The sequence below is a fragment of the Psammomys obesus genome, unplaced genomic scaffold (assembly GCF_907164565.1).
Source record: "Psammomys obesus unplaced genomic scaffold, mPsaObe1.curated_primary_1811, whole genome shotgun sequence".
Classification (NCBI taxonomy): Eukaryota; Metazoa; Chordata; class Mammalia; order Rodentia; family Muridae; genus Psammomys; species Psammomys obesus.
In genome coordinates, this window is record NW_026596120.1 from 16,729,803 (window position 1) to 16,743,244 (window position 13,442).

Sequence of the window (13,442 nt, forward strand, 5' to 3'; positions counted from 1 at the left end):
GGCCCAGTTCCACAGCAGCTCCACTGTTGTCCCCGCCCCTTCTTGACTAGTACTTGCCTGCCGCTAGGCAGTCTTGCCAGAGCCATCACTCTGTCCCTCACTCCTTTTTCTCTCCCTACTCCACTAGAAAGAACCTGACAGCTGAAGCTTCTCCTCTGTGAGGTGTTGTCTTAGGCACGGCATGGTGGCACAGACAGGCAAAAACTAGGGTGCTGAAGGTGTAGCTCAGTTGGTAGAGCACTTGCTTAGCATTTCAGAGCTCTGGGTGTGAGTCCCAGCACTGCATAAAAGGGGCACAGTGTATCTGTCACATACACACTCACCTGTGTGTGTGTGTGTGTGTGTGTGTATATATATATATATATAATGTATACGTACACACCTATAACCCCAGGACCGAGGCGCAGCAGGAGCTCATCTCCAGGTTGGTATCACCCTTGACCACATAGTGAGTTCAGAGCCCGCCTGGGAGACATGAAATCTTGTCTCAAAAACAAAAGGAAAGTTTTTCTTGTTCATGATTCAACTTTCTTCTCTTTTGAGACAGGGTCTATGTAGCTTTGGCCGGCCTGGAGCTCAAGTCATAGACCAGGCTGGCTTGGAACTCACAGAGATCCACCTGCCACAACTGACCATGGTTCAGCTCTTAGGTCGTGTCCTGTGTGCGACACCTGTGGAAACAGTCCATCTCCGTCTCCAGACTCCCCCAGAGTTAGCTGGACTGTCCACTCGCAGCCTCCCAATTCACTGGGTGTCACAGGAAGTTCAGCAGCCAGGTTCTGTGGACTCCCACCATGTGGAAGGGCCCCCATTTAGCCCAGCTGCCATTTTCTCACAACGATGGCATTAGCAAGAGCCATCCCCAACTCTGGGCTGCTGCTCCCATCAGTCTTTTCCGTTTTGGTTTGTGTGTTTATTTTACTTTTTTTCTCCATGATTTCTGGACATACCAGTACAAATATACGCTGTGTGGCTGGGGAGACAAAATTGCGACCCCAGCTTCATCCACACTCACTGATCCATGCTTCCCTGGGTTGACAGCGAGAAAAGAAAAGGGAGGCACTCTAGCATGAGGAGCAAAAATGTCACAGATCTACCCGAGTGCCTGAGTACCCAAAATGTTCCCTGACCCAGTCAGCTATGAGAGTCCAACAGGTTCCCAGCTCCAGGTCCTCGGCTGAGGTGCAAATCCAGGCTTCCTAATGGCTGGCAAGTGCTCAGGGTTGGATCCTCTTGCGGTATAGGTAGGCATTGCTTACTTGGTTCATGATTACCAAACTGGTGATGATGGGGCACAGCACAGCCAGGTACCAGGCGCCACCAGTGACCGTGGCAGTGAACCAGAGTGAGCACATGCCCAGCAGGAGGCTGGCACTACCCAGCAGGTAGCCCACCAACCCAGAAGTGGCATGGTAGAGTTTCAGCTTTGCCAAGGGCCATCGGGGCAGCAACTTGGGGTAGAGGAGCCCCACGCCCCCTGCACACTGCAGCCCTGCCCACAGCACAGCTAGCAGCCCTGCCTGCCCGTGTCGAGTGGCCAGGTGCGCTTTGCCAAGCTGCTCTTTGTGGAGAATGACAAGACCCAGACCCAGCAGGGCGCAGAGTAGGGCAAGCAGCTGTAGCACCCAGTGGCAGCGAGCTCGGACCTTCCGTGACAGGGACCGCAGCAGTGAACTCTCAGGGGAAAACATGAGGAGTGCCTCAGTCATCAGGAAGGAGAACTAAGGAGAGAGAGACTCATGAGTGCTGTGAAGCTTTAGAAAACCTTCCAGGCCACTGCCCTCAGCCCCGCCTCCTTCCCTTCCCCAGGGGAACACTGCATTTGGTGGGACAGTGGAGGGCCCTGTGTGGGACAAAACACCTGCCCTGGGTGGTCAGGGAGAACCACCCTTCCAGACTTCTTCCTGTGTGCTTTTCTGAAATATCACCTCTGCTACATTACCCAGCAAACAAGGTTTGAGACGTGGCAGTAATAAATGATTCACAAGCTTTGTTTGCCTCCCATGGGGCTGGATACAATTACTTGGCAAGAGCTGGTCACATGGGTGTACTGTTTCAGGGAAAATTAGATGCATCGCCATAAATTAAGGTTTTTAGGGACAGAGCAACCTCCAAATGCAATTTCTCAGCTTCCTGGCTGGAGATGAGAGAAGCCTCATTTTGTGCTTGGGTGAGCTTCACCCATTTGGACTGGGTCTTGAATACTGTTTTTCAAGCCCTGAATAGATGTCAGAAGCAGTAGCAGGAACATGTAACGCCTGTAAGCTGGCACTAACTAGATGCCTTCAAGGATTCTGAGGCTCACCACCCATGCCCACACTCTACCCTACATGTTACCCAGATGCACTACTTACAGCCAAAGACATGAGAACGGGGTGCCAGGAGAACAGACCTGGAATGAGAAGAGGAAGTCTCATGGAGCGAAGGGGAAAAGAAACCAGCATACTGATCCCTACAGGCTTAATATGGATAGCCTATCCATCACCTAAGGTGGTGTCAAAGTGTAGCCCCCACGTATAACAAGCTCATCTTGCCCACCCCCAGTCTCTGTCCCTCCTCTGGCAGCTCCTCCAACATCTCCATGAGTCAGGAATGAAATGCCAAGTCAACGAGAAAAGCCATATACTCTGAAGCTTGGCGAGGCTGGCAGAGCCCCCAAGCTGATCTACTCTACCTAGGACACTAAATGACTCCAGCACAAAAGATTCCTCAGCCAGCCAAGCCTGTTCCCAGGAGTTAAGCCCATCGCTTCCTACTGCTCCCGTTCCCCATGAAAAGTGGCTTTTCCCTTCCCGTAAGTCAACTATGAATGAATTCTACTTACTGGAGCCAGGTCTGGCAAGCACAGCCACAAAGATGGTAAAGCCCAAGGCCACAAGGTGGGCTGCAGCCCCAGAGGCAGTGCGCAGAGCTCGGTAGATGTGCGACTCTGTCTCCACAGAAAGGGCCATGGTCAGCCCAGCCGATAGCTGTACAGCCTGAAAGCATCGTAGGCGTTGGCAAGGATGCCCACTGTCCACGCCTCTCACTGGGGACAGAAATTCAGGGCAAGAGTGCCACCTTTTTTTCGGAGAAGTTATGACAGGAGCAGTACAAACCCGGCACTAACAGTCTCAACTTAGCAGAGTCTACCTGTCAAACACCTGTATTTGAAGTAGTAGTGATCGCACCTTCCCGGTGGGAGAACGGACAGGTAAGACTACAAATCCCAGAATGCAGTACGTCACCGCAAGCCAGAACGAAAAGCGTGAAGCACTACGGGAATTGTAGTTACCAGCAGCTTTCCTACCTAAGTGTGAATCTCTTTGCACATTTCCTCCCCACGTGCATCTGGCACGCTGTACCTCTCCGGTAGGAATTTGCCTTCCTCACCTGCTTCTCAAGTTCGACGCAGTGACTTCCTCCAAAATAAACTGGACTGCCGGCCCGCCAGCCGCGCCACCGCTTTGTTACGGAGGCGCGTCACTTCCGGGTGCGATGTCTACTCACCCAAGACTTCCTGGGACAAGCCCCCTCCCGTCCCATCCAGCACCAGCCACGCCCCTGAGTCGCCCTGCGCAGGCGCCGTAGAGTTGACGGCTCGTTTGGTTGGCTCTCGCAAACCTGTGCGACCTAGCCCAGGCCTCTTTTCTCTTTTTGACAGGTGTTCCCAGGGGTGGAGGCGACCACCGCACGAAAGACAAAGGATTACACACTCGGGACGGGTCAGCGCCATGGGCAGCAGCTGCCGCATCGAATGCATATTCTTCAGCGAGTTCCACCCAACGCTGGGACCCAAAATTACCTATCAGGTGCCTTCCACACTCCCGGGGACCGGGCGAGGGGAGGGATGCCCTCTGGAGCTCAGCTGGCCGCGTGGAGGGGTTGTGGGTCCCAGTGCTCATCCAGGCCTGTCATTCCATTCACAGATAACCTTGAATGGAGAGGATACACAGAGCCAGGTCTCTGGTTCCTCGTGTGGGGGAGGAGATTTGTCACACAAGCACTTTTTGAGAAATATCAGGCTATAGGATTCATGGAGGTGCTAGGTGTCATGAAGGTTTAGCTGACCCAAGAAAAGTACTGGATTGAGACATAAATGATGTATAAAAGTTAGGTGAGAGTTAAAAAGTATTCCGGGTAGTGGGAATAGTGAATGCAGAAGCCAGGAAGCTTGCCAAAATGTAGCATGTGTATGGAAACACAACAGAGTACTACCCTGGGTGGGATGAGGGAAGGAAAGCGGTAGAGGACGTGAGCCTGGCTGGGATGGGAACCCACCCAATCCCAGGGTCCACTGAGGGGACTCTCCTCACTGCCCTCAGGTCCCTGAGGATTTCATCTCCCGGGAGCTGTTTGACACTGTCCAAGTGTACATCATCACCAAGCCTGAGTTGCAGAACAAGCTTATCACTGTGTGAGGCCTCGGTCGGGTGGGAGCCAAGGGTCCCACGCTGGCTAGGGGCCAGGCTGACTCTGTTCTTGCCCATCTAGCACAGCCATGGAGAAGAAGCTGATTGGCTGCCCTGTGTGCATCGAACACAAGAAGTACAGCCGAAATGCCCTCCTCTTCAACTTGGGCTTCGTGTGTGATGCGCAGGCCAAGACTTGTGCCCTGGAACCCATTGTTAAGAAGCTGGCCGGTTACTTGACCACACTGGAGGTCTGCTACAAGAGGGGCAGATGGGTGTGGGCGCATGGCGGCACAGCTGGGGAAAGTGTCCCTGTGGCTCCAGTCCCAGCCTGCACCAGCCAGCTCAGAGTGCAGCTGGCCAGGAGCTGAGGTAGGCTCACCATGTTGTCCGTGTTCTGTCCAGCTTGAAAGCAGCTTTGTGTCCACAGAGGAGAGCAAGCAGAAGCTGGTGCCCATCATGACCATCCTACTGGAAGAGCTCAACGCCTCCGGCCGGTGCACACTCCCCATCGGTACGGACAGCCTCTGGTGGGACAGTACAGGAGCAGAGAAGGATGGGAAGGGGGCAGAAGTGAGCTGGAGGATAAGCTTCTTAAGCAAATTGGTGGGCAAGAAATAGCCCTGGGTTGAAACGTTGGTGTCCGAGGGGCCGGCGTACAAAGGGCCTGGGGCTGGGGGAGCGGCCAGCAGAGCTCTTCAGGTCTCCTCCTGGGCTACCTTCTTCCCCCTCTCTGGACCTCAGTTTCACCATCGACCAGAGTGCCTCAGTTGAGGCTGGGAGATTTAGACTGTCATGAGGGCCCCTCGGGAAAGGCCTGAGGATCGGGTGTTCTCCCCTGCAGATGAATCTAACACCATCCACCTGAAGGTGATCGAGCAGCGGCCGGACCCTCCCGTGGCTCAGGAGTACGATGTGCCCGTCTTTACGAAGGACAAAGAGGATTTCTACAACTCCCAGTGGGACCTCACCACGCAACAGGTACGCTGGCCTTCTCCCAGGTGGCCTTCTCCCAGGTGGCCTCGCCTCCGGCTGCCCACCGCCCTAGCCTCGCCCTTGCCAACCCTGGCTTGCCCTGTGCAGATCCTGCCCTACATCGACGGATTCCGCCATGTCCAGAAGATCTCTGCCGAGGCAGACGTGGAGCTCAACCTGGTGCGCATTGCCATCCAGAACCTGTTGTGAGTGGAGACTCAGTTATGCCTGTTCCAGGGCCACCACCGGTCAGAGGAGCGCCTGAGGACCCTGGGGGCAGGGGTGGGGCGGCGCGGCGGCTGCAGCCTGAGCCCGGCTCTTTCCCCAGGTACTATGGCGTTGTGACGCTGGTGTCCACCCTCCAGGTAGGTGAGTCTGGGATACAGTTAAGTACCGTGGGACCCATGTGGCCGGGCCACTCAAGCCAGGCTCCCGAGCACGTCACTCAGGCCCTCGTGTCCCCTGCTGCGTTCTAGTACTCCAACGTGTACTGCCCAACCCCGAAGGTCCAGGACCTGGTGGATGACAGGTCCCTGCAGGAAGCCTGTCTGTCCTACGTCACCAAGCAAGGTAGTGGCAAACCCTTGGGGGGAGACTAACACGGGAGGACAGGGCCACCGAGGGAGGAAGCTAACCCCGACACCCACAGGGCACAAGAGGGCCAGTCTTCGAGACGTGTTCCAGCTGTACTGCAGCCTGAGCCCAGGCACCACTGTGCGAGACCTCATCGGCCGCCACCCGCAGCAGTTACAGCGCGTGGATGAAAGGTCAGCGCTCCGGGGCGTCGGGGGTTGGGCCGTCTCGGGTCTCTCTGGAAGAGCCTTGATTCAACTAGGAAGCAGGGGGTTCCCTGAGAGTAGAAGTACGTAGGCTGGCCAGTACAGGCCGACGGTGACCCTGGAAGCCCTGAAGGAAAGGGCTCGCATCAACCCCCTCCCCGACCGTCACTTCAGGAAGCTGATCCAGTTTGGCCTTATGAAGAACCTCATCCGGAGACTACAGAAGTACCCAGTGCGAGTGTCTCGGGAGGAGCGGAGCCACCCTGCCCGGCTTTACACAGGCTGCCACAGCTATGACGAGATCTGCTGCAAGACAGGTGGGGGCGGGCAGGCAGGCTTCGGGGACGGAGGGAAGGGCTGACTGGCCAGGCCAAGGCTGCTGATCTTGCTGTGCTCACCCCACCTAGGCATGAGCTACCGCGAGCTGGACGAGCGACTAGAAAGCGACCCCAACATCATCATCTGCTGGAAGTGAGGCTGGCTGGCTGGAGCACGTGGCTACGGCTGCTTGCCCTACTAAGCCCTCGTGGGTCCACGGGGGCTAGACCTTTCACATGGTCTGGAGGGTGTAAATAAAGCCATCCCCTTCGTGCTGTGGAATACTGAGCGCTGCCCCAGCCAACCACTAAAAAGACCAGGGAATGTGAAAGCCAGCTAGCCTGGCCTGGCCAGAGCGCCATCTGGTGGGCAGAAATGACAATAAACAGTTTTTTTGGTTTAGTTTTTGTTTTTTTTTTCCTGGGAGTGGAGGTTAATTTTTTGAGACAGGGTCTCACTATGTAGCCCCGGCTGACCTGGAACTCACTATGTAGACCATGCTGGCCTCCAACCCACAGAGCTCTAACTGCCTCTGCCTCCTGAGGGCTGGGATTAAAGGCATGCACCACAATGCCTGGCCACTCCTAGGCGGTTTGGTTTGGTTTTGGTTTTGGTTTTTCAAGACAGAGTTTCTCTGTGTAGCGTTGGCTGTCCTGGACTCACTTTGTAGACCAGGCTGTCCTGGAACTCACAGAGATCTGCCTGCCTCTGCCTCCCGGAGTGCTGGGATGACAGGCGTGCACCACCTTGCCTGGCTTCACTCCTAGACTTTTAATGTTTGTTTGGAGGGGTAAAAGGTTGAGACAGGCTCTTATGCAATACAGGCCTGTTACTTGCTGCGTTAAAGTTCTGGTTCGGTCTCCTGAGAATTAGGATTATAGGTTTATTCTCCCACAGCCCTGTATGCAGTGCTGGGGACCGGAACCCAGGCCTTGTGCATGCTAGGCCGGTACTCTAAACCTCAGCTATGACCACAGCTCTAGGCCTGTGAACTGAAAAAAAAAAAAAAAAAAAAAAAGAATCAGATAAGGTGGGCATAATATCCTGGGATGGGAGTCAAAATTGTCCTGGGTTGGATTGCCAAGAAAGACCTGGGTGACTTAGGCTGAACCTTGAAGGAGTAAGACTATTCCAGAAGAAATTAGGCAAGGGCCAGTGTGGTGGCACATGCTTGTCAGGCTGACGCGAGGAGGCTGATACAAGACAACTAACTGCTTCCCGTTCAAGGCAGCTTGGACTATTTAATGAGTTTAAGGCCAGCCCCCGGGGAACACAGTGAGACCCTGTCTCAAAACAGCCAAAGGAGCGTATAAGGAGTCAGGGGAAGCGCGTGAGGTTGGAACGTGGAAAACACGCACAGTGGCGCACGCCTGAATCCCAACACTTGGGAAAGCTGACCAAGAAGAAGGAAAATTTAGACCATCCCTGGCTCTATAGTGAGCTCCGTGTGTCGGCCTCGGCTGTGTAGAGACCCTGTCTCAGAGAAAGCGGAGAGGGTGCTGGAGAGACAGCTCGGCGCTTAAGAGCACTTCCGCTCTTGCAGAACCCACGTGGATCCTATAACTCCAGCGCTAGACACCCAAGGCCCAGGGCCTCCACGGGCACCTGCACACTCATGCACACGTACAGAGACACACGCAAACAGCTTAAGGATAAAATAAACCTAAAAGGGGAGGGGTAGGGGAAACACGGGGACGGGAGAGAGGGCGAGGGGTGGATCTTTCAGAGCAGCTAATAAGCCGCTGTGGTCTGTATTTTCGGTGCTAAAGGTAGGCACAGAGCCATCCCCGAGGGAGAAATGTTAGGTGTACATCTTCAGGATTCTTGGCTGCTCGGCTGAGCGTGGTGACGCGTGCCTTAATTTCATGTCTAAAGAGACAGAGCAGAGGCTGGGGGATCGCTACGACTTAGAGGCCAGTGTGGTATAAATAGGGAGATCCAGGCCAGCCTGGGTCACAAAGTAAGGCTCTGTCCTCAAAAAATAAATCGAAGCCTGGACGGCGGAAACCGCCGGAGCTATCCCCAGGAGCCGCTAGGACAGAGCAGCTGCAGGATTCCCTGAGGAGCCCGGTTCGTTCGCAGCTAGGCAGGCGCTTGGGGAGGTGTGGCGAGTGTGTCCCGAGTCTGGGCCCGCTCCTTGGCGGTGAGGTGGGCGTGGCAAGCGTGCCATCAGGACAACATTACGCAGGCGCTAGGCTCCCTCGTTTCCATGGCGACGAGGACCGCGCGCCTCAACGGCTCAGCAAGTAACTGTCCTGTCCCAAGACTCTGGTCCCGCCGCTGGCGTCTGGCGTCTGGCGTCCCTCAGGGTTCTGGTTTCCCCCATTCCGACTGCTGCCCCTGGCCCCTGCCATGGGCGACCTGGAGTTGCTGCTGCCTGGGGAGGCTGACGTGCTGGTGCAGGGCCTGCGCAGCTTCCAGCTGCGGGAGATGGGATCGGAAGGGTGAGGTGGCAGCGCCAGGGGCGGTCTCCCCCCCCCCCCCGTCGGTTAGCGGAAGAGCTTGGAAATGACACCTGAGAAGGGGTCGCCCAGGGTGGACAGGCCTCCAGGTGGGGAGGGAAAGCTTTTCCTTGTCCCTCTGGCCTCAGGGCAGGCTCGTGGCAGGCCTCGGTAGGCTCCAGGCCCCACGCCCGCCCACCCCCGGCTGCACATTTGTACGCCCAGTGAACGCACTTCCCTTCGGGGGCAGGTGGAATAAGCAGCATGAAAGCCTGGAGAAGCTCAACATGCAAGCCATTCTTGATGCCACCGTCAGCCAGGGCGAGCCCATCCAGGAACTGCTGGTCACCCACGGGAAGGTACGTCAAGGTCACATGCGGCTCTCCTGCCTTCCTACCCTACGGGGGACACTGGGCGCCTGTTCTTCCTTCTGGCCCGGTGTGCCTGTCGTTCCTAAGCGGGAAAGAAGGAGTGTCACGTCTGTTTTGTTTTGAGATAAAGTGTTGGTCTGTAGCCCAGGCTGCCGTTAGAGCACCACCTTCCTGCTTCTGCCTCCCACGTGCAGGCATGCATGGCTACACCTGGCAACATCTCCTACCGTGCCCTCGGCACATCCGAGGGTTAGTTAGGGAGACAGTCCTGGGTCCTAGACCCAAGTGCTCCCCATCAGACTGGATTGACTGTGAGGACAAAGGAGGTCCTCACTAAAGAGGAAGTGGGCCTTTCAAAACGGGTGACGCCTGGCCAGACGGTGGGCATTGGTGCATGGAAAAAGGCTTCCCCTAGGACTGGCTCTAGGAATAGGACACAGTAAAGGGCCTAAGTAAGAGTGCGGCCAAGGCACACAAACACCTTGGCAGGCCAGGTGACGAAGGCCAGAGAGAGGACAAGAAGAGGGGAGCTGGCCCCAAACGGATGCCTAGATGGAAAGGGTGGGACGAGGTACAGGAGGGCTGTGAAGATCATTGAGTGGAGACGGCCGATGTCCCTTCAGAGATATGGAAGCAACCAGAAATGAAGGCCTATGAGGGAACTTCTGGAGCCTGAGAGAGCCTAACGGCCCAAGGGAGTTGGAGAGCTAAGCTGGGCTAACGCAGGGATTGGAGAGCTGTTGAGGCTGGGTAAGTCCCCCTCACCCCTGTTCCTCCTCCCGCCCTTCGCAGATCCCGACGCTGGTGGAGGAGCTGATTGCGGTGGAGATGTGGAAACAGAAGGTGTTCCCAGTGCTGTGCCGGCTGGAGGACTTCAAGCCCCAGAACACCTTCCCCATATACATGGTGGTGAGCTGGGCCTTCGGAGGGTCCCAAGCCACGAGCGGCAGCTGCCAGCCCCGTCCCTCCCTCACAGCCCAGCCCCGTCCTCTTCCACAGGTTCACCACGAGGCCTCCATCATAAACCTCCTAGAGACGGTGTTCTTCCACAAGGTGAGACGCTCCCGCCGCAAGCCCAGAGCCTGGTGTGGGGTGTGTCTGTGGCGGAGGGAGGGCACCAAAACTCAGAAATATCCCCTCCCTGAACCCCCAGGAGGTGTGTGAGTCAGCGGATGACAAGGTCTTGGACCTAGTGGACTATTGCCACCGCAAGCTGATACTGCTGGTGGCCAGGACTAGCTATCCTGACCCGTCTGAAGAGGACTGGTCCCAGAACAGTACCCCTATGCAAGTAAGCTAAGGTTTCCTGGGCTTAGTGAAACCTGGGTGCGAGTTCTCAGGCCTCAGCAGGCGGGGGTCAATACTGTGCACCTGTGCCCCTTCCCCTACCCCAGGAGCTGCAGAAACAGGCAGAGATGATGGAATTTGAGATCTCGCTGAAAGCCCTCTCAGTGCTTCGGTACATCACAGATTGCGTGGATAGGTGGGCTACCCTCCAGGGTCTGGGGCACACAACAATGGGCTGCAAGACGTGTCCTGTAGCCTCTGCTGACCCCCCACTCCCTCCCACCTTACCCCTAGCCTTTCCCTGAGTACCTTGAACCGCATGCTCAGTACTCACAACTTGCCCTGCCTGCTGGTGGAGCTGCTGGAGCACAGCCCCTGGAGCCGGCGGGAAGGAGGTGAGCGCCCCCCGCCCACCCACCTGCCTCACTGGCTGCTTCCAGTGTTATTGCTAGATCATGAGACACCCCCCCCAGACCACCAGGAACACCAGTCCTATGCAAAACACATAAGGGTCTTTATTCAAGCTCGAGCTTGGGTCACAATCCTTTCTGACACAGCAGGTTGGGAGAGTGACAGCCAGTTCCAAGGGAACAGGGGTTTTTAAAGGGAAAACCCATAAGCAGGGGCTTCCAAGCCTTAGCGTTACATGACTGGACAAAATGTAAAGGAATAAAATTCACTTTGACCTAGTTGGTTAGCAGCACCTGGCCAAACCACAGAGAGGAACAGCTTGCTGAGAGGAACACTGAGACCCTGGGAACAATTTTTTTTCTTAACTGACCCGGTCTTTATTGGTCTGCCTCAGTTGCTGTGTCTAGCTGTAGGCTGCTGAGAACATTGTTTTTTGTTTTTTTTCTCAGAACTTAAGGGTGGGAACCAAGGTACTCCAGGGACAAGCTAACCTTGGATGGCGTCTGAGAAACAACATAGAGTTCTGTTAATTTAACCTTTTCACCAGAACTCCCTTCAGGATTAACGGGAGCACACTGAGGATGCCAGCATGTCTCACCTGAGATGGGGCTAGATTTTTTACTCTGAGGCAGCCAAGTCCTGTGGGTCATTTATCCAGGACTCAACCTTGTTCCGACATGTCTGGTGGCCCTGGCTTTCTAACCTTGCCAAGCCATGGACAGCCCTCCGGTCCCACACACTCAGAGTGCAACACCTGCCTCCAGTGAGCTGGTTCTCCTCCCCAGGCAAGCTGCAGCAATTTGAGAGTGGCCGCTGGCAGACAGTGCCTCCCTCTGAGCAGCAAAAGCTGAACAAGCTGGATGGGCAAGTGTGGATCGCCCTGTACAATCTACTGCTCAGCCCTGAGGCCCAAGACCGCTACTGCCTTACCAGCTTTGCCAAGGGACAGCTGCTTAAGGTGGGGAGCTCAGCGACCCGGCCCATCCCCCACTGCCCCTGCCCTACCCCTACAGCATCCCTGCCTGTCCCCGTCCTCTTTCCACATCTTGGGCTTCAGGTGACCTGGGGGCTGGTGAGGCAGGTGTAAACCGTCCAAGCATCCCTCAGTCCGACTTGGGGACTCCTTGTCTCTTGGCCCTCTGGCCAGGACCTGTTTCACAGTGGCTTCCCTGAAACCTTACAGCTTCAGTCCTTCCTCACGGACACGCTTCTTGACCAGCTGCCCAACCTTGCCGATCTGAAGGGTTTCCTAGCCCGCCTGGCCCTGGTTGAAACCCAGCCCCCTAAGAAGGACCTAGTGTTGGAACAGGTAAGCACCTGGAAAGTTAGGGCCGCAGTCCACTCTGCCAGCTCCTTTCTTCCAGTCTCCATTCCATTCTCCTAGATCCCGGAAATCTGGGATCGGCTGGAGCGGGAGAACAAAGGCAAGTGGCAGGCCATTGCCAAGCACCAGCTTCAGCACGTATTCAGCCCCTCCGAAAAGGATCTTCGTCTCCAGGCACAGAGGTACGGTCTGCTGAGTGCCGAGGCCTGCAGAGGCCGATGAAGCCTTGGCCGCGGTGGGAATGCTTCCGTGCCCCTGCCTGTCAGGTGCATCCAGATCTTCTTGATCCCTCTCCCAGGTGGGCCGAAACCTACAGGCTGGACGTCCTGGAGGCGGTAGCTCCAGAGAGGCCCCGCTGTGCCTACTGCAATGCAGAGGCCACCAAGCGCTGCTCCAGGTGCCAGAGTGTGTGGTACTGCTGCAGGTGAGGCGGTCCTGGGACCTTCGTCCCCCTAAGCTCCCGCCCTGGGTCCTCCCACGAGCACTGGGTTGTTCTCACGCAAGCCACCCCGTCCAGGGAGTGTCAGGTCAAGCACTGGCAGAAGCACAGCAAGATGTGTGTCCTCACACCCCAAAGCGCCAAGAGCCCAGTGAAGGTCGCAGCTGCTGAGGGCCGACAGAAGAGCGCGCGCAGAATGTGACTCTGAGCCGCAGGAACTCTGCCTGGCCCCCGTCAGACCTCAGTCTCCCTCGTGAGGCACACAGCTGAGTGAAGTAGAGCTGCAAACCACCACCACAAGACACACACACGCGGGCGCGCGCGCACACACACACACACACACACACACACACACACACACACACACACACAAAGGCTCTTCACTTCCTGCCCCACCCAGCGCAGACTTAGAGGACCAGGCCGCAGCATCAGCAAGCAAACTGGCAGGGCAGGGGTGGGGGTGGGGGGTGGAGGCAGAAGCAAGGGCCGGATGTGGAGACCCTCTTCCTTTCTCACAGTAAAGGCGGACTCGTGAAACGCATCAGTGTGGCGCTCTGCAGCCGTCGTTGGGGGACGGGGGTGGGGGTGGGGGGGTGGGGACGGGGCGCAGACTGGAAGGGGAGACTGGGAAGGGGCTCTTGGAAAGCACCCACCCCTGTGCCCCGCCCCGCCCCCAAGTCCACTCTTGTCTGCGAGCCTCGGTTTC

At 56.4% G+C, this 13,442-nt stretch overlaps 3 protein-coding genes across 5 annotated transcripts; 2 read left to right on the forward strand and 1 right to left on the reverse strand.

The window, feature by feature from the left end:
• Positions 1-898: 898 nt before the first annotated feature.
• LOC129693089 (transmembrane reductase CYB561D2) lies at positions 899-3,513 on the reverse strand. Its single transcript, XM_055629709.1, has 4 exons — positions 3,373-3,513; positions 2,825-2,978; positions 2,355-2,392; positions 899-1,721 (listed from the first exon to the last, which is right to left on the reverse strand). Exons 2-4 carry the CDS (start codon positions 2,949-2,951, stop codon positions 1,218-1,220), a joined length of 669 nt encoding a protein of 222 aa, XP_055485684.1. The 5' UTR covers positions 2,952-2,978; positions 3,373-3,513; the 3' UTR covers positions 899-1,217.
• Positions 3,514-3,549: 36 nt separating this feature from the next.
• Nprl2 (NPR2 like, GATOR1 complex subunit) lies at positions 3,550-6,865 on the forward strand. The gene is made up of 11 exons (XM_055629706.1): positions 3,550-3,791; positions 4,305-4,396; positions 4,474-4,642; positions 4,797-4,905; positions 5,236-5,372; positions 5,475-5,572; positions 5,695-5,731; positions 5,843-5,936; positions 6,016-6,133; positions 6,320-6,462; positions 6,553-6,865. Exons 1-11 carry the CDS (start codon positions 3,714-3,716, stop codon positions 6,618-6,620), a joined length of 1,143 nt encoding a protein of 380 aa, XP_055485681.1. The 5' UTR covers positions 3,550-3,713; the 3' UTR covers positions 6,621-6,865.
• A 1,798-nt stretch (positions 6,866-8,663) lies between these two features.
• Positions 8,664-13,267, forward strand: Zmynd10 (zinc finger MYND-type containing 10). 3 transcript variants are annotated; one of them, XM_055629770.1, is made up of 12 exons: positions 8,664-8,907; positions 9,155-9,263; positions 10,068-10,184; positions 10,275-10,328; positions 10,429-10,566; positions 10,670-10,758; positions 10,857-10,957; positions 11,759-11,931; positions 12,157-12,282; positions 12,358-12,479; positions 12,596-12,721; positions 12,815-13,267. In XM_055629770.1, the coding sequence occupies exons 1-12, from the start codon at positions 8,816-8,818 to the stop codon at positions 12,936-12,938; spliced, it is 1,371 nt and encodes a 456-aa protein (XP_055485745.1). In that variant the 5' UTR covers positions 8,664-8,815; the 3' UTR covers positions 12,939-13,267. The 3 variants fall into 3 exon arrangements, with proteins under 3 accessions (XP_055485745.1, XP_055485746.1, XP_055485747.1); XM_055629771.1 differs by having other exon boundaries at positions 10,670-10,734; XM_055629772.1 differs by lacking the exon at positions 8,664-8,907 and having other exon boundaries at positions 9,204-9,263; positions 9,899-10,184.
• Positions 13,268-13,442: the final 175 nt, after the last annotated feature.